The following is a 19,465-nucleotide window of genomic DNA, read 5'->3' as shown; positions in this document are numbered from 1 at the left end:
GCCCATCTTCCAGTATGGAGTGTAGGTCTCCTTCCAGCTCATTTGCCTCAGTCACTTTATCTCGTTTCTGGACATGTGCAGATATGGTCATCTGCTCTGTTTTTTGGGCATCTTCAGGGGTTATCTGTGGCCTTAATACTCAGATGGATATGTATTTTGGTATTTTTTATGCTTTCTGAATGACTCCAGGTAGATGGCTTCCCTTTTCACTCTTCTTCCTGAGAAGTTTCAAGATGCCACTGTTGGTTGTTTTGACGTAACTTAGGATTTATTTTCATCCTATTTCCTCTTTTGTCTGCTTGTCCTGCTCCACAGTCCCCCTTCAGGCCTTTTTTCTAGTTGAAACAGTTCAGGGCCAGCTGTGGCTGTTTGGTTTTAATCGGAAACTGTCCCTTTAAATTTCGAGCAGCTCTGTGCGCATGCGTAGTAGAACCCTCCGAGGGTTGGGCTGGGGTACCCACTAGCTCAGGCACCCTTATAGTCATCAGAATGGAGGTGCGCAGATAGCAAGGGACCAATGAACAGATACCACAATAAGAGAATGTCCACACCTTTATCTCAGCGGTTCTGCCAGGCGTCTGTGGCCGCTCCGATCTTTCCCCCACGTGGTCTCACCCAAGATGGCGGCTCCTGGAGCAGCTGAGTGTCCCTGACTAGAAAGCAATAGATTTCTTGCTTCTGCCACAAATTCTCCCAGCTGTGAACCTTCCAACCTTCTAAGTATTCCTTTATATGTGGTTCAGAGTTCTGGGACCATCCCCTGAGTCTGCTTGGCTGGGTATTCTGTGTTGTTGTTGGCAGAGCTCCTTTACTGCACTTCCACCATCTTGTTTCTTCTCCCTCAGCTGCAAGTATCTTATCAACATTTAATTGTCCTCAACTGTGCCACCCCCCCCACCAGGCAAATCAGGATTTTTCCCTCCCTCTCCCGAGGCTCTGCTAGCTCTCACCTTTCTCTTTCTGCATTCTCCAGAAGCAGCAGTAGCGGCAGAAGCTCACAACTTTCAGATAAGTGGTGACCCTGCTTTAATGAAAGGATGATTTGGGAAGGAGCTTGTTATTGTAGTGGGTTATGTGTTGGGCACTGGTTCCGAGAAAGATGAGGTTTTTGCTTGCGGAAAGATTTACAGCCTCAGAAACCCTATGTAGGGTTGTTATGTGTCAGAACCGACTCCATGGCATACCACCACCCCCATGCTCAGCGCTGGAGTCCTGGCGCTGCAGGATAAACGCTGGACCACGAGGTCGGTTAGAATCACAAGGTTGGAGATTCAAGCTCAGAAACCTTATCCAGAGCATCTATATGAGTTGGAATTGACTCAAAGTACTTAACAACAAATGGCGCTGCAGGATAAGCACTGGACTGCTAACCACAAGGTTTTAAGCTCAAACACAACCAGCCACTCGTTGGAAACCCTATACAGGATGGCTGTGAGTTGGAACTGACTCAACTGCATTTAACAACAAAACTTCTACAAAGGAGGGTGAGTCCCAAGTGGAATCCTTCTCCCAGTTCCTCCACGGGAAGGGGTAGGCAACTTCATTCTGCATACCGTCTGAGATTGTCAGCATGAGGAGACCGAGGTGGCAGGACCAGAATTGTTAGTAGGAGAATATCAAGAGCTTAACTGTGAATACTCGAATGTGTGAGTCCTCTGCTATGCTCACTCTCAATTCATGTCATATGTTCCTTAGGAAACAAAGAAAACATTTAAGCTTTTACCAAACCAAGACTAGAAGCCGACTTTGAACCTTTTGTAAATGGTGCTGCCCTCTTCTATGAACTGGTGGGTACTAGTACCAGATAGCTTCAGACTTCTACTCTAGCAGCAGACTTTTCCAACCTTTTTCTTCAACTGTGTGTATGACCAAATGGATAATAAGATAAATTAGTAAAAACGTACTCGTATCTTCTAATATCTCATAGCTTTTCTGAATCGTTTTTCATTAATTTATGAACTTAAAGTTCTACAAAGAAAGCTATATACCATGAGTTTATACAGAAGTATTGTGGGACTTTTAAATTTTATTTTTGTTTTGTTTTTGGTCCAAATTAATAATCATCTTTAATCCTTGGATCCTTAATATGAGTCTATAACATCAATACGGAGTCTTGGTGTGTTGCTTTAGGATAAGTTGTTGTTGTTGTTATGTGCCGTGGGGTCAGTTCCGACTCATAGTGACCTTGTACAGGGTTTCCGAGGCTGTAAATCTTTACGGGAGCAGAAAGCCTCATCTTTCTCCCACGGAACAGCTGGTAGTTTCGAACTGCTAACCTTGCAGTTCCCCAGCCCGATTCGTAACCACTATGCTATAAGTACTGCACTGCAAACCACAAGGTCAGCAGTTCAAACCCACCAGCTGCTCCTCAGAAACCCTGTACTATGAGTCAGAACTGATTTCATGGCACATAACAACAATAACAAACATCAATATACTTAAATTTTCACTGGATTATAAACTTTATAGATTCTCAGTTCCCAGAAGGAATGTCAGCACTGTTCCTGTCTTGGGTACCATACTTCATCTATCATAGTTCCTTGCTCGTTTTGTTGCTAAGTGCCATTGAGTCAGTTCCAACTCATAGCAAGCCCAGATAGGATTTCCAAGGAGTGACTGGTGGATTTGAACTGCTGAACTGTTGGTTATCGGTCCAGTGCTTTCCTACAGTGCCACGTAGTACACACTAAACAAATACATGTTGAATCAATAGACGAATGGGTGAATTTAGCTTGCTTTCGATAATAGTTAAACACAGTGATCTCTCCAAATGGTCTGCAAGTATAGTCTTTGTGAAGGACCACAAGAGACAATTGTCTCACTCTCACTTTCATTTTATGTGGTGTTGTTGGGTAAGCTGGGCTGCTAACCACAAGGTCAATGGTTCAAACCCACCAGCCGCTCCTTGGAAAATCTCTATAGGGTCGTTATGAGTCAGAACCGATTCAACAGTACTTACCAACAAGAATAACAAGATGGTGGTCCTGACTTTGTGGGAAATGGTGTGACCTTGATAGAATCCAGTGATGCCCCATTGGCCATGCCACTGTTTCTTGTTAAGTTTTTTATCTTCATACAATCTGTCTATTGTGAATGAAAACATTTATTTGGTTTAAATGTATTTAGATAACCCTAGGCAAAAGGAACTAAGAGAAAAACTGTGTGTTACAGTATCCACCACACCTGTTTTAAATGCAAAGCACCTTTGTCAGTTCACAAAGAAACAAAGAACATTCTTACCTGTGAGAAAGAGTGGGGGGAAAATGGGGAAGATGTAGAGAGTTTTCCCTGAACTAAAACACACATCATATGTGAGTAATCCTTGTTCCGTTTTTGTTTTTCTAACCTTCAGTGCATTAGGGGCACACATCAACAGGGAGAACCTGTCCCCAATTTTTTTAAATGGTATCTTTAATCAGCAGGTCCACATGTGTCTGAGGTGTGATGCGCATGGTGAAGCAGGACAGTGCCCTCCTCTGCTGGCAGTCTGCTCAGTTCCCCAGGCCCCACAGAGGGCCTTTGTCATCAGTGATCAATAGCTGCGTTGTGAGCTTATAAGAGTTGCTAAGAACTGCCAATCATGTTACTCATTTGTTGCTAAATTTGCCATACTGAGGTCTGTCAAAACAATTAGATCCTATCTTGGAGCTTGGTCTATACTTCCATACCATTTATGATGATAGGGTGACCTTAAAGAGCCCAAGAGTTAGTACAGATGCACACACACTTCCAGACATTTCCCTCTAAACTAAGCGTTCTTTCCTCACTCCACCCCTTAACTCACAGCTGCTCCAAGCAGGTAGAATGGTTCTAGATGCCTCTTCTTTAAGAAGATAGGAGAAACTGGAGTTACAATCTGTGATAGTCTGAAACTGTCATTTCATAGGCCTTTCCTCTAGCTAGGTAATGGCACTGAAAGCTAAATAGCTAGATGATTTCCAAAAGGAGGGAGTTTCATGCTACCTTCATAAATAATTGTCCTTTTAAAAATCTCTTGATTTTCTGCATTGTTTGAAGCAGTGACAACTATATGTATGAGTGATAATTTTAAGAATATAACCTGCTGTTCAATCCAGAATAGTTTGTTAGCTCTTTATCACAAAGAATACATCAGGATTTAGAGATTGAGTTTAAGTGATTCAAAACTATTGATTTAAGGAGAAGATTAGTACACCAAGAAAATCATACTCCTAGTGCAAAATTAGTTTACTTAAGCCTACTCATGCATGGAAATAAAGGAATGAATCACAGATAGGTAAGGAACTTTTCTATCAAGAGAGAGATGATTGTGACTAAGTTGAGTCTGACTGTTTTAATCAAGTCTCTGAGCATCTTTGGGATACTCCATATGGGGTAATGCTACCAGGACTGTCTTCTCTTCTCTTTATCTTGAGGTGTAGTCATGAATGGTAACTGAGGAGGCGTTTGCGGAAGTGGTTGTCAGGGTGCCCCTTGAAACAATGTCAGTGGGCTTTTAGCTTTGGAGGACTACCATGCTCTGTGGGTGTGTTTAAAGTACATGAACCTGCTATTTAACCAGCCACACACCACTCCTGAGAAGGTTACTCATGCTTTGCTGTCTTCTACCCCTTCCTATTCCTGTCATTTTTCAACTTCCTGACTCTTAACAGTTCCAGTCTCAGCTCCTGCCACTGCCATGAGTTATATGTCATCACTTGAACTCCTCTTTCCCTTTGTGGCATGACCTTTACATCTCTTACTCTGAGGACACCTAATCATCATCCTCACTAATTCATCCAGTGCCAAGTTACCTCCATAGGTTCGTCAGCAACCTTCTCATTTTTCTGCCTGCCTGAATGCTTCTGACTGGGGAAAACCACACATTGCTGCAGAATGCCACCACATATCCAAACCATAACCTCCTTGGCAGATGACTGCTCTCCTCTCCTTCAATGAGGAAGTAGAAGCCATCAGGCATGAACTTCATCTTGGCACTGCTCTCTTTCTCCTCTGCCTTGTTTCCCACTCTCCTTTCCTTTTCTTATCAGAGGAATCTCACCCCTCCTCCTAGTTAAGACTAGTCCCTCAGTTGGTGCTTGGATTCCGGCCTCCTGTTCTCTCATTGCCTCTCCTCTCTGTCACTGCCATAAATAATTGGATCCATGTCTCAGTCAAGAGTCACATCCTGCCTTCCTTATCTCTGTACGTCTCTCCTCAGGAAAATACAAATTCTTTACCTGATCTTATATAGGAATTCTCACTCTCACCTTCTCTTCCTATCCAAACTTCATAGAGTCTCTCCTTCATTCTTTTTATTTTTGTTATTTTTTAAGTTTATAATTTCTCAAAGAGGAGGATCAATTTGTGTAGAGACACTGTGTACTTGTAAGAGATCTTTACACACATAATTACTGCTGTTAGGTGCTGTATGGTTGCTCTCTCTCTGTGACTCCTTAGCCTTTTCCATCTGTCTTCTCTCCCATCATTCTGCTGATAGTTCCCAGATGCAACTGACTCTCGTCTATCTTTGTTTTGCTAGAAGAACTTGTTTCTTTCACTGTCCAATGGAAATAGAATGTGAGCCACATACATAATTTTAAATTTTCTAGTAACCACATTGAAAAAGTTAAAACAGTGAATGACTTTTAATAACATGTTTTATTTAACCTAGATACAGCAACCTGGTGTGGCACTATAGGATAACTACTCAACCTCAAGGTCAGTTTGAACTGCAAGGTTGGAAGTTCATATTCACCAGCTGTGGCTCTTACCAACAACAACATCCAGTGATACTATCATTTAACATTAATCAATATAAAATTTATTGAATTACTTTGCATTTAAAAAAATTATTTTTACCATTTTCAATGCATATTTCCAGTATGCCTATTACAGTTGCAGCACATCTGAATTTGGAGTAGATACAATTCAGATGCGCAATAGCCATATGTGACCAGTGGCCCCATATTGGACAGCATAATTCTCGCATTCACTTTTTTAAAATAATCTCTCCTGGTGCTCTTTGTGAGTCTCCAACCATTCCTTCTCAGAGAATGTCCTACCTCTACATCTTCTTTAGCTCTTACATTTCCATTTGTCCTCAGGATTTCACCTTTGTCCTTCCTCTTTCAGCCTACACCCTCTCAATCATATATCTCACCCAGTGGCTGATGATTCCCACAATTATTCCACTGATTCCTCTCGGGTGAACTCCCAACTAATACAGCCAGCCCAAAGATATCCCAAATCTCAATGTGCCCAAACTTAACTCATCATCTTCCTTTGTAATTCTCCTCCTATCTTAGTCAATGATATTGCCATCCACTCAGATGACCAAATGAGAAACTAGTAGTCTGCCTGACTACTATAGTGTTTTCCTCCTTTACCCACTCAAGGCAATCAATTACAAAGTCCTATGAAGTCTACATTCATCAAATCTTCACTTGTTTCCATCTCCATAACTACTACTTAACTCTAGATACTCATGCATATTATCCTTCCCTTGGATTCTTGCAGTGACCTAGTCAATAATTTAACTACTTGCACTATTAATTTCTTCACTCCATCATTCATGCTTATGTTTTTCACCCAAATCATTGCATATTCCCCTAAAAATGGCCAGCTCCAGACCTGTATCCCCATTTTTAGAAGAATTAGATTGTGATATAGTCAAGAACATTTTCAAAATGGCAGGCTTCTCTTACGACATCTATGGTTCTCCTGCCTGGTTCCCTTCCCTCAGCTCCACTCTGCTACTGAGCAACTCGACAGCTGGTTCTAGAAGATACAGTAATACCCTGAACAGAATCCAGTTCCTTTTATTTTGATAGCAGGGTGCCTCATGACTTTGGAGAGTTTTCCTAAACCTGAAACTATCTTAGAGCAACAGTTCTTATTCTCTTTCTCTTTTCTAATCCCAGACATCTTTGAAAATCAGATTGAAGTCATGGCTTGCTCCTTTCCCCAGACAAAGGCACGCATGCAAATACAGTTTTACATCAGTGATAGGCAGTTCCCTGAGTCCCAGAGGCCCTTCCATGGAGTGATTGATCTTATTAGAGGACAATTCTAAAACAGTGTTCAAGTCTTGGACTGGTTCCCACCAAAAACTTGGATCAAGTGTAGCTGGGTTTCACAAGAAATGTTTTTAAGTCTTAGTTTCTGCCACATTTTAGAATCTGAAAGAAAAAAAAAAAAAAGCTTTATTTTCTCCAACGGCATTTTAAACATTGTCTGACTGAAAATACTAAAAGCAGTTTAAAACTTGTGTGTCTTGGGTAAATGGAGCTGAGCTTCCCCACACCCATACCACGCTTTATAAAAACTGCTTGGAAAGACTTTTTCTTGCAAGCTTGAGCTGAGGCTTTCTCCCCAGTTGGCTCTCATGTTGTATCCATCTTCAGTTGTGACTGACTTTCATAACCTCTCCAGTCGTTCCAGAAGCTTCTCTGTGGTAGCCTTGGCAGTGGGCACCCATCGGGACCTCTGAGGAGTGAAATCCTGTGTCAAGGCAACACTCCACACACTGCCAAATGTCCAACTCAGCTACTGGACTCTATGATTATAGCAGGGCTTGCCCTTCCATGGTCCTGCCTTACCCACAGAATATATTAGCTGTGTATCAGGTAGTGACAGCCCACAGTGTCCTGCAGCCACAGGGCAGGAACAGTGCTACCTCATTACTCAATGCCAAGCCACATGTTTAGAGTCCACAGGCCCCTCCTTGTGTTTCCTCCTCCACCCTCTCAGCAGAGCTTCTCGCCTCTTTCTCTCTCTCTCTCTCTCTGGTTCTCAAGCCTGCCCACCATCCTCTCTCCTGACTCTCCAATGTGTTTTGCTTTCTTGCCAGGCTCCTTCCTTTCATTTCTTACCCAATGAAAACTTCCTTTCTCCTTTGTTTGCCTGAGTCACTTCAAAGACCTACTTGCCCCAACAGTCCCTCTGTGTCTCCACTCCTCCCACCTCCTCCCCCTCAACTCCCAACCTCCAGCTCTTAACCTTTCTGGGGCTCCTCGCCAATTTCCAGCAGCATTCACTGCCTTCCCCACTCTTCTGTTTTGCGTGCCAACCAGGACCAGCCAGCTATAAAGAGTTTATTGGACTGAAAAGGAAATGAATAGCCTCATGCCTTCTGCTCTTTCTCACCTCAGCAAAGCTTTTCAGAGTCACGTTGCCAATGGAATCTGAATTTGGAAGGATTTAGATCTGCTGAGAAATGCTAAAACCTCCAGTGTTTGGCAGCTCCGCCCACGTCTGATGTTAGGAACACTGTTTATAGCTGCCTGGAAAGAAGCCTTTAATGCTTGTATTGTGTTTTAACTTGCTTTCCTTTGGAGGCAGGGAATTGTCAAGTAAGTATTCACAAGGCTGTGGGACAGCACAGGTGTTCAGTGAACATGCATTCCTCAGAGTCCTTGCAGAGTGCGTAGCTGCACGCAAAGGGACAACACTGACAATCTGCTGAATCTGCCCCGTTGCAGGTTTCCTCCCTTTGCCCCTCTCATCATCAGTTTTGAAGCAACACAGCTGTAAAGCATATGCTTGTGAAATAAGAAACATACATTCCGAGATTGCTTTACTTTTCAGTTTTTTAACTGAAAACCACAGTGAAAAACCAGCATCGAACTGCCTCCGTGTGTGTGTGTGTGTGTGTGTGTGTGTATATATATATATATATATACAGTCTTGTGTATATATAAGTGCACAGTGTTTGTGCTTGTATGCATACTATACATACACTGTATAATATCTGACATATTATACAACCTGTGTGTACCCTGACACACAGCCCTGTGCATAATCTCAGATGATGCCTTATGAACCATGCAATAGTTCCAGTGTCCTCTGCTCTCATCAGAAATCCCAGCTTGCTTTTGTTATACACTCAAACGTTCTGAGGTAAAAGATGTCATCCACAGATTTCATTTGGAAGTCCCACTAAAACAGAAGAAAGACTAGATGTCCTGGGAAATGATCATTAATGAGAACCCACCTGCCCCATCTCCCGAGTTTGCTCCCTTTGGTGGCTGTGATGTCATCCGGGAGTGTCATTTTTGTTTTGGTGTTGGTTTTTTATTTCAGAGATGTGCTCTCTACCCATTCTTCCATTTGTTTCAATGACCACTTATGATTCCATAATCGTAAGTTGTAATTAGAACAAATGTTTCAATTAAAGAGTTTGGATTAAAGAGGTTTTGAGAAAATAAAGGTACCTTGTCTTCCTCCAGCATACAAACACACAAATGCAAGGTATACCAGCCGGCAAGCTGACCTACCAAGAAGCATTGGGAATCATTGGACTAAATTATGATTTGAACTGGATCTAGATACAAAACACCCATTGTACAGCAACCAGGAGGATGTTGTTTTTCTGACAACTTTCTCCCCAACGTCCTCTGAAATAGCAGAATCCCCAGGCATATTCCTAGCTCTATGGAGAGTGTTCAGGAAGCATTGACAAGCTTCCTTTTTTCTCCCTATTCTATAGGCGCTTTAGTGCAGAGTTTGCCCAGAGACGCCAGGGTATGAGCTTTCTGAATTTGTAGACTGGTGCACTCTTTCATCTCTGTTTTAGTTCTTTGCTGGCATGCTCGGGAAGCATGGTTTGTGCCACACAGGAATGTCTGTCCACTTGGAAAATGCTTGTGCATGAATGAGGTGATTGCTAATGCTGCTCTAAACTATACTAAGTTTCTCACTTGGCTTTGTTTGCTGCTTACAAGGGGATCAAGGTAATCCTTTCTCTTTGCATTTCCTAAGAACAACTGTGAATTGGGAAGGCTGGGGGAATTGGTGCAGGATTCCTACCACCTGTCCTTGGGCTCCTAGTCTCAGTCAACCCCTCATTACCAAGCAACAGGCTAGTCATAAAAGTGCCCACCAGGGCTTATAACTCATCATAAAATTTCTTAATTAAACTCAGGGGGGAGGGCCAAATCTCCGAAACTGAAAAAGGAAAAGCTCCCTTTGCTCTATGCCAGTTCCTTTGGTGTGACCATACCAGCTAAACATGGACCTAATGGATAGGACAAAATGAGAGGCTCAAATCCTTTCTCTCTTTTACCCCCTTTTGCATTATTTGTCCTTTTATGTATCCAGAAGGGCCTGGGCACTTCATACTTGGCCGGCCACCAGGGTCCATCCAAAGCCAGGTCCTGAGACCCCCTTTGTCATTCTGAACAATGTTGGCCCATCCTGCCTGGAAAGGGGTTGATGGGTTCAGAAGTGTAGCCTCTTCCTTTTCATGCTTAGCCCCAATGTAGTTTTAAAAGAAGGCCTTCTGTGGAATCCCTGGATAATGCAGATGGAGGGGGTCAACCATAATTGATCCTGACTCTAGGCCTGGCCACATGGGACCCTTCCTATCAGGAGTGACTTTTCTTTTGTGCAGGGGCCAGGACAGATGCAGGGCCTCTTGCAGAGGTGGGAGGAGGGGGCAGTAGCGGAGACCCTGGCGTTGTCCTTATCCGACCACGCTGGGCATGAAACTTTGCTGCCTTTTGTTCAACACCATGTTTCCTCTGGTCACTCTGTTCCAGACCACCTGTCAGCCGTGCAGCTCCACAGCCGGAGAAACTCCAGAAGAATAATATCACCAAAAAAAAGAAACTAGTTGAGGTGAGGAAATAAAAATAGTTTGCTTTTATTTGATGTGTATGTTCTAAGACCTGCCTCCTAAACACCATGGGTGACCTCCAAGTAAGCCTACATGGGCCCCTTGGTTCTCTCTTGGGGCCACTCCCTCCTGCATACCAAGTGTTCCCCCCTCTCTCAATGGTGAAAATCACATCCACTGAGTCATATTTCTTCCCCTCTCCCCCTCCCAGACCCAGCACTGCATCAAGGTCCTATCGATGCTACTCTGAAATGTAGCATCAAATCTGGCCCCTTTTCTTTATTCTATGTACCCTCAGCATCCCTTATGTGGACAAGAACGAGAAAAGACCGAAAGAAGGAGATTGTGCTAGTTCACTATCTTGATGTACTTTGAGCACTTACCATATGCTAGGCATATAGCATTTCATGCATTCCTTATAACCTATGAGCTAGGTATTGTTACTAGTACCACTTTGCAGATGAGGCCACTGTGGCTGGGGATGCTAACTGACTTGTTAGGTCCCATCATCAAGCTTTAAAACTTGACCTCGAGCCACCTTCCAAGCTCATCACTTGTGATTCTTCACTGTCTCTCAACTCCCCAAGCCCATGCCACCCTCCTAATGTTCTCTGAGCCTGCCTTGGACTTTCACACTCCTTAAGTTTTCACTCCTTCTGCTCAGAAGGTCCCCCTTTCCTTTCCTGTGTACTGGCTGTCTGGCCCTTCTCTGTACAATCCTCCCTGATGCTCCATTCCACTCATCTACACCCCATTCCCACAGTTTGTCACTTGCTCGACTGACATGATTTCCTACTCTTCTGTCTCTCTTGCTAGACTATGATTTCATTGAGACCAGAAAACTCACCTTCACATTTTTTATTTGAATCCAAACCAAGCCAAACCAAATCCAGTGCCGTCAAGTCGATTCCCACTCATGGAGACCCTGTAGGATAGAGTAGAACTGCTCCTCATAGGGTTCCCAAGGTTGTAAATCTTCACAGAAGCAGACTGCCTCACCACCCACCCCCACCCCACGATGCAGCTGGTGGGTTTGAGCCACCTATCTTTAAGTTAGTTGCCCAATGCTTAGCCCACTGCTCCATGAAGGGGGATTATTGAAAGGATTTATTTATTTATTTTTAATGCTTTATTGTGAATTATGTGATAGTTTACATGGGAGAACATTACCTTCAACATTGATCCCACTGTATATCATTTCCTTGCATGATTATAATCCCCTCCATGCATCATCCACCAACCAAAGGGTATTCCCCGCAAGCCTGTCCCCCGATCATCAGCACACAGCCCCTCTCTCTCTCTGGGTCCAAAGTCCCCAGCCACTCCATCTCTCCATGTCATCGTCTCTGCCTCCATCTCTGGCATCTCTGCTTCTCTGAGTAGGGTTCCGTTCTCCGCTCTTCTCCCTTGGTGGTTCCAGGGACCTCTGCTCCTAGACTGCAAAGTTAATCACTCCCTCCCTTTGCCACAAAACATCTACCTTTACATTTCCAACCCTTACAATCAGTCCTGATAACAATTATTCACTATTGTATCACAAGAGACCTATCCACATCTCTTTTCATCAGCCCTGCCTAGGCAGATTGGATACAACTCAGTGGAGATTCTACCTTCCTCCACGCCCTCTGGATCTAGGTTTCCTCTTGAAAGCTTGTAAGCCAGTCGCTTTGTGCCTCTGTATCCACTCCCCCCCCTCATTTTAAGTAGCCAATGTCCAAGTTGCCCATCCCTGTCCTCGACATGTATGGAGAAGGGGGTGGGAATGATTCTCACTGTGAAGATTTGTTCCCTCTTTTGAGCTACTGCATCCATAGGTGTAGGTCAAGTTCATCAAATTGTATCAGATTACTCTTTTTTTCCTCTTCTTTCTTCTTCTAGTTGAGCTCTGATCATCCAGTCATTGAAGTCAGGTCAAGTGGGTATTATCTGCAAGTGTGGGTGTACTTATGTATGTGCCGTCTCTTCTTATCAGTTGGAGGCTTCACTCTCCACTCTAGTCCTCTGTGGTTATGTCACTGACTCTGGGCCCAAAAGTCCCCACACTGCTAGCCAACCAGGTCTCCAGCCAGGTCCACAAGCGTCTATTGAACGTTGTAGGACTTAGCTCACAGCTTTATTGTTGCTTTTCCCTCATTTCCCCTTATCAGTGACGAACGAACGTAGTCACCAATCAGAGCATGTATTCCCACTGAGTCTTAGTCTTAGAAGGAGGTTTGCCCTGAGGGGACCCGACCACTTGCCTTGATGTCTCCTGGGCAAGCAACTTGTTTGTTCTTGTAGTAATCAGTCGTTCTGCCATTATTGTTTTGTATTTTTCCTGTCGGTCTTTCTTTCAAGAAGTATCTTCTATTCTTCTGGCTGCTCCAGGCTGGTCTGCTTGTCCTTTCAAGTGAAAATTTCCCACCTCAGAATATTCTGGATGCTGTTCAGGATTCCACCTATGGTCTTATGTAATGCAGAGGCTCCACAGGAAGCCTCCTTCACTGTGCACATTGTAGCCCCATTTTAGGTATTCCAATCAGTTATAGGCAGAAGACGGACTTACAAGCTTTGTATGGTGATTATTGCTGGTTATTCCTTTATCTCCCCCTCCAGTGTCTATTTTATAGTGGTATGCTATGGAAACCATGATTCAAAATACATCCAAGGATCTTAACATTATTTCCCCATTCCATCCATATCTCAAGCTCTGTATCTCAGAGCCCTGTTGTGCATTCATCATTATTTGCCTCTGTCCCACTTCAGCTTCATATTCATCCTATTGTATTTCATTTCACTGTAATGATTACAATACCCTCCGTGCATCATCAAATAACCAAAGGATATACCCCACAGGTCTGCCCCCCTGGCTGTCAGCAAACAGCTACTCTCTCTCCCTGAGTCCCATGTCCCCAACCACTCCATCTGTCCACATCATCATCTCTGTCTTCATGCCTGGCTTCACTGCCTCTCTGGGTAGGGTCACACTTTCCTCTCTTCTCACTTGATGGTCCCAGGGACCTCCGTTCCTGGGCTGCAAAATCAATCACTATCCTCCTTTTGCCAAAAAAAAAAAAGGAAAAAGAAAATCTACCTCTACTCTTCCAGCCCTCACAGTCAGTCCTGATGGCAGTTATTCACTATTGTACCACATTTGGAAGGATTTATCTTGAGCCCAGCATAGTTCAGGAAATGCAGCCAAGCTTCAAGAAAGATAGGATCCAGGCACAGAATTGCCATCTTATTCCAAGATGGCTTCTCCCTTATGCCCAATGGGGCCTTGTGTGTGTATGTGTGTGTCACATTCTTCTCTTTCTCTAAATTATCTTGAAAGACTTTCCCTGCATGTGATAGCCTATGGATGCCTTCCATCACTTGAGTTTACATGTCCACAGTTTACGAAACAGTCAAGCCTACCAATGTCCCAATTCCAAATTTCAGAGGGAGAGAATCAGGATGGGGACACATTTCTAGAAAAGATGCTTGGGAGGGAACTGCCCTCTGGAAGGGAGGCTGAGGGGGTGGGCAGACACAGGTTAAGTTGAACAGAGATGGACTTACCATGTGAGAGATTTTTTAAAATGCAAAACCAGAGCTAGGAAAGCTCCTGGTATGTGACCTAAATAGAAAAGTCAGCTTGACTAAGTCATAATTTGCCTCTGTCCCACTTCAGCTTCACATTCATCCTATTGTATTTCATTTCACAACAACAACAACAATGAAAATATTACCAGTTAAACAATATCTCAAAACAAATCTTTTAAAATGTTTTATGTCTCCTTCCAATTTTGTATCGTTCATGTGTAGATTTAGGAAGTGAAATCACTGGGCAGTTAAGAGACAGAGTCAGAGGTATGAATGGGGCTAATTGCATCAATTTAAGTGTGTCCGTGGGTTAATGTGCCTGACTAAACGCCCTTTGAACTGCAAGGTTGGCAGTTCAAGCTCACCAGCTGCTCCTCAGAAATCCTATATAGGATTGGTATGGGTTGGTATGGGTCAGAACTGACTTGACGGCACTTAACAACAACAACAAGTTTGGCAGTGAAAGACAGTAAAAGCTTTTAAGTAAAAGAGTGCCGTGATATTTTAGTCAAATTAATCTGATATTTGCCATTGGTGTGCTTTGGAAACAGAAAAGGGCACAATCAGAGAAACTAAAGAAGGACTTACATCATCATAACCTTGTATCCTATCAAGCACCACAGTAGCTGGCTGGAGTACTTGCTCAGTACCTATGTCTGTGGATGCAATGACTTGCTGATTGAATAGCCATAGGTCTTTGTCATGGAAGCCAAAACCGGAAGAGAGAGACTGTAAACTCTCCACTGAACAGTATGAAGTTGTTTAAAAAATAAAATAAAATATATAGAAACTTTGTGGGCAAGCACCAAGCAAAATAATGAACATGGCATTTGCCTTAATTTCTGCTCTGCAGACCCAGTTACATTTATGGGCGTTTACCAGAGCAAATCTCTGCACCATCGTTCAACTTCCCACAGAAGTGCTTGTCAAGGTATAGACTAATGTTTCTAAGTAACTTTTGTCAGATAGCAAATCAGGAGACTGTAGTCCCCTAAGGAACCAGGAAGTAGATCTAGTTTATTTTGAAAACTCATGATAATTCTTTGCTTCAGCCTGTCATGCCCAGTGTCTCAGGGCTCCAGAGAAAGGGATGTGTTTTAACCTTAGCTAGTCAAGAAACAAAATGGTTCAAGTGTGTGGTTTTCCCCTACAGCAGTCATCTATTTGTAAGGACGCACACAGCTGTTGATGCTGTGTTGGTTGGTTTGGCTGCTCCTATTTCCTCTAAGGTTGTGCTTTGATCTTTGTGTGCGGCTGTAGGAGCTGGCTTTAGACCATGTGTTTGGCTACCGAGGATTCGACTGTCGCAATAACCTGCATTACCTTAATGATGGTGCTGACATCATCTTCCACACAGCGGCTGCAGGTGTCGTTCAGAACCTCTCCACAGGTAACTCAGTGGGGAGGGATGACGTCTTATTCTGCCTTTTCTTTTCAACACTTACTTGCTTTCACACTCTTCAGATGTCCAAAAGCTGAAATAATTTTCTTCCCTTAACAGCCATCCTATGCAATTCTAGACTGATATCATTTATCCTAGAATCATAACATTCTAACCTTCTGGAAGCAGCCGAGCCTTCCTTGTAAACTCTAGAAGTGTGGTCTCATTGAAAGTCCACAGTTAGGTCAGCTCCTCTGGGACTAAGGATGGAGAGGAGTGATTGTTTAGACATCGTAATGAAGAACAATGCATAGGAGAAATTTTCTGAGGAATTTTTAAGTGATCAACTAGTTAGCAGCTCTGAGTTTCAAATTTTGTTTGCCTTGACGATTTAGATATACTTATAATTTAGATATATTTAAACTGAAAATGAAGTCCTGGTGTGGAGCTGTGGGTTAATGCGCTAGACTGCAAAGTCAGTTTGAACTTCAAGGTCAGCGGTTCAAGCTCACCAGCTGCTCCTTGGAAACCCTATAGAAGGACATCATGGGTCAGAACTGACTCGATGGCACTTAAGAACAACTATGAAAATATTACCAGTTAAACAGTATCTCAAAACAAATCTTTTAAAATGTTTTATATTTCCTTCCAATTCTGTATCATTCTTCATGTGTAGATTTAGAAAGTGAAATCACTGGGCATATAATGATTTATGTCATTTGTGGGGATGAGAAGGCTTGAAATTTTCTATTCAAGTTTATAGCTACATGCTATCATTTTACTAGCAGTATGTTATTCCTTTGTATAGCAAGATGGATAGTTCATCTCTCAGTGTTTGGACATAGTACCCATAGGATCTTAGCAAACCTGTTTGCTGAATCAATAGTCAAGTATTTTTTAAACTTCCATGATATACATTGAGTTAGAGCTCTAGGGGCTGAGACCATCATCTGTGTCAACCAGGCACCCAAGTGGATTGGCACTTTGATTGCCCAAGTAGACCATTTTCTTACTCCACAGTCTTCCCTTTCTGATGATTAACTGAGGCCCTCGTGTTGAGTGGCATGCTACTGAGGATTGAGGAGCCATTTGTTGTTGTTGTTGTGTTGTGAAGTGCCGTTGTGTCGATTCGACCCATAGCGACCCTGTATAGGGTTTCCGAGGAGCAGTTGGTAACTTGAACCGCCAACATTGCAGCTCAAACAGCTTTGCAGTCTGGCGCATTAACCCATAGTGCCACTCCAGGACTTGTTACTGTTAGGTACCATCAAGTCAGCTATGGCTCATAGTGACTCTTTGCACAATGGAACAAAACACTGCTCCATCCTACACCAGCCTCACAATTGTTGTGCTTGAGCCCATTGCTGCTGTCACTGTGCTGATCCATCTCATTGGGGGTCTTCCTTTTTTTTGCACTGACCCTCCAGTTTACCAAGCACATGAGGTCCTTCTCCTGAGACTGGTGTCTCCTGATCACATGTCCAAAGTATAAGAAATGAATTTTCAATGTCCTACCTTTTGTGGTGCTGTGGGTTAATGTGCTGGACTACAAAGTCAGTTTGAACCACAAGGTCAAACTCACCAGCCACTCCTAAGAAGCCCTATACAGGGTCGCTATGGGTCAGAACCAACTCAACGACACTTAAAAATAACAACAAGGACTTCTAAGGAGTATTCTGCCTGTTCTTCTAACACAGATTTGTTTGTTCTTCTGGCAGTCCATGGTACTTTCAATATTCATGACCAACACCATAACTCAAATACATCAATTCTTCTACAATTCTCCTTACTCATTGTCCAACTCTCACATGTGATTGCAGCTATTGAAAATACCATGATGTGGGCCAGGTGTACATTAGTCCTCAAACTGATATCTTTGCTTCTGAGGACTTGTGTGGAGCAGGCAACGTTGCACTTCATCATTTGCACTCTGGACTAGAAGCTTCTGCACTTGAACCGTGCACGTGAGAATAGAAAGGGTTGAAGTGGAGCTTGTGACGATAGACATCAACTCCACAACTCAAATAGTGTTGAGTTTCCTCACAGCCCTGGAAAGCATGAAAACATGTGAAAAAGTAATCTGCCTCGCCAGGGATGATTTTGAAAGGGAGAGTTTAATGGTCTCATTTTTATTAGGCATTTCCAAAAACACCTGAAGGTTTGGGGTTACTTGAGAGGTGTTTGGGGTCTCTGTTCACCATCCATGACCCTCTCTCTTAGGGAGCCAGAGCTTCTACTTGGAGCACACAGACGACATCCTCTGCCTCACAGTGAACCAGCATCCCAAGTACAGAAACGTGGTGGCCACCAGCCAGATAGGTAGGGGATTCTTCCCAGTTGCTCCCACTTTAAACAAGGGAACTGACTTATTAGCAGTTATTGGGTGAGGAAGTGGGTGGATGGATTGCATCTCACCTCCCTCTGCTTTCTTGTTGACATTGCTGTTGAGTTTTGAGCCTTGAAGGGGCCATAAAGTCAGAGCAGAGCCTGAGGATCCCAATGAACAGATGTCCCCATCCCTGTGGATGTGTGAGGCTAATGTTTCAAGCCTTGGGTGCCTAGTGCAGAGCCTCGGGCCTGGAGGCCTGGTGGTTGTGGTTGAGAAGGAGAGGGTAACACTTTGACACCTGTTTGCTAGGTTGTTCTGAACCCCTCCCCAAATAGGTGTCCTGGCTCCCCTGAACCCTGGGAAACTGCCCATGACAAATGTGAGCCGATTCGCATTTGTGAAAATTGTTTTGCTATTTTCTTTGCTTTGTCATTTCACAGGGAATTTTTACAAACATACCCTCCTTGTTTTCATTGACCTCATGTTCATTTTTTAATTTAATTTGGAGCTTTCTGATGCTGGTGTTGACTGCTTCGCTATTAGAAACATGACTTATCTTAGCTCTTGTTTTCCTTTGACGCTTCCTCATTGCCATTGCCCACCCAATGCAGTTGATATGACGGAAACCTCAGGTAAGGCTGTTCCATCCGTGAGTAGTCTGAATCTGCACAGCAAAGCCATGCCAGTGTATCATGTTTGCTGACTATATCTGGCTGACTGGTAGATACAAATCATTGACTTCACCAGTTTTCCTTTGTATAGAATCCTCTTTGTGTGTGTTGGATGTAACTGTCCTGGGTCTTTGCCTTTCAAAGCACAGCCACTTTTTCCCATGGTCTTCCTCCTCTGGCCAGGTTGGGCTTATAGTCTCTTAGGTCTAGTAACAGAATTGCCCCTAAGCACTTTACTTAAAAAGGCTTTTAAATGGGCCTGAAGAGTTGGCTTGGCTTGGCTCTTCTTCAGCCTTGCACTTTGTCATGCCTCCCACACTCAGGGACAACACCTTCAATCCACGTCTGGGACGCCATGACCAAACATACCCTCTCCATGCTGCGGTGCTTCCACTCAAAGGGAGTGAATTACATCAACTTCAGTGCCACTGGAAAGCTGCTGGTGTCAGTAGGAGTGGACCCCGAGCACACCATCACTGTCTGGCGATGGCAGGAAGGTAAGGAAACTAGAGTTTCTTTCCCTACAGCATGAGCTGGACTCTAGGTCTGCCTCACTTGAAAGCCCACAGTAGGCCTGGCTGTTGCGTCAACAGAAACCAGGACTCTCCAGATCCTCAGCAGAGGCCACCAGGAGAAGGCTCCGTGGGAGGGTAGAGGAGAGAGCTGCCGGTTAGTGAAGGGTCAGGGCGCTCTGGGTTTCTGGCCTTCCAATCTCGCCTTTTCTGTCCTCAGCGTTCCTTCTGGCGACCCTTGGATTTTGCTACAGTCTTATCTGCTTGAATACATTATAACAGAAACTGGGACAACATTTTAGCATCATAGTCTTGGAAGCACTTTTATTTTATTTTTTTATTTATTAAATGTTTTTATTTTGGATTAAGTGAAAGTTTACAGGGCACATCATCAGCTTCACATTCAACCATTCATATAGCTTGTTTCATTAC

General features: G+C 43.5%; 1 protein-coding gene across 1 annotated transcript in view; it reads left to right on the top strand.

Moving 5' to 3' along the window:
- EML6 (echinoderm microtubule associated protein like 6) overlaps positions 1-19,465 on the top strand; it is a 443,186-nt gene that overhangs the window by 401,815 nt on the left and 21,906 nt on the right. Inside the window, exons 28-31 of the mRNA XM_006873534.1 lie at positions 10,500-10,578; positions 15,401-15,530; positions 17,742-17,840; positions 18,845-19,018. Of these exons, the coding sequence (XP_006873596.1) occupies positions 10,500-10,578; positions 15,401-15,530; positions 17,742-17,840; positions 18,845-19,018 (482 nt within the window). The remainder of the gene's footprint in view (positions 1-10,499; positions 10,579-15,400; positions 15,531-17,741; positions 17,841-18,844; positions 19,019-19,465) is intronic.

The sequence above is a fragment of the Chrysochloris asiatica genome, unplaced genomic scaffold (assembly GCF_000296735.1).
Source record: "Chrysochloris asiatica unplaced genomic scaffold, ChrAsi1.0 scaffold00245, whole genome shotgun sequence".
Classification (NCBI taxonomy): Eukaryota; Metazoa; Chordata; class Mammalia; order Afrosoricida; family Chrysochloridae; genus Chrysochloris; species Chrysochloris asiatica.
The sequence above is the reverse complement of the archived record's forward strand: the minus strand, read 5'-3'. Positions and strand labels throughout refer to the sequence as shown.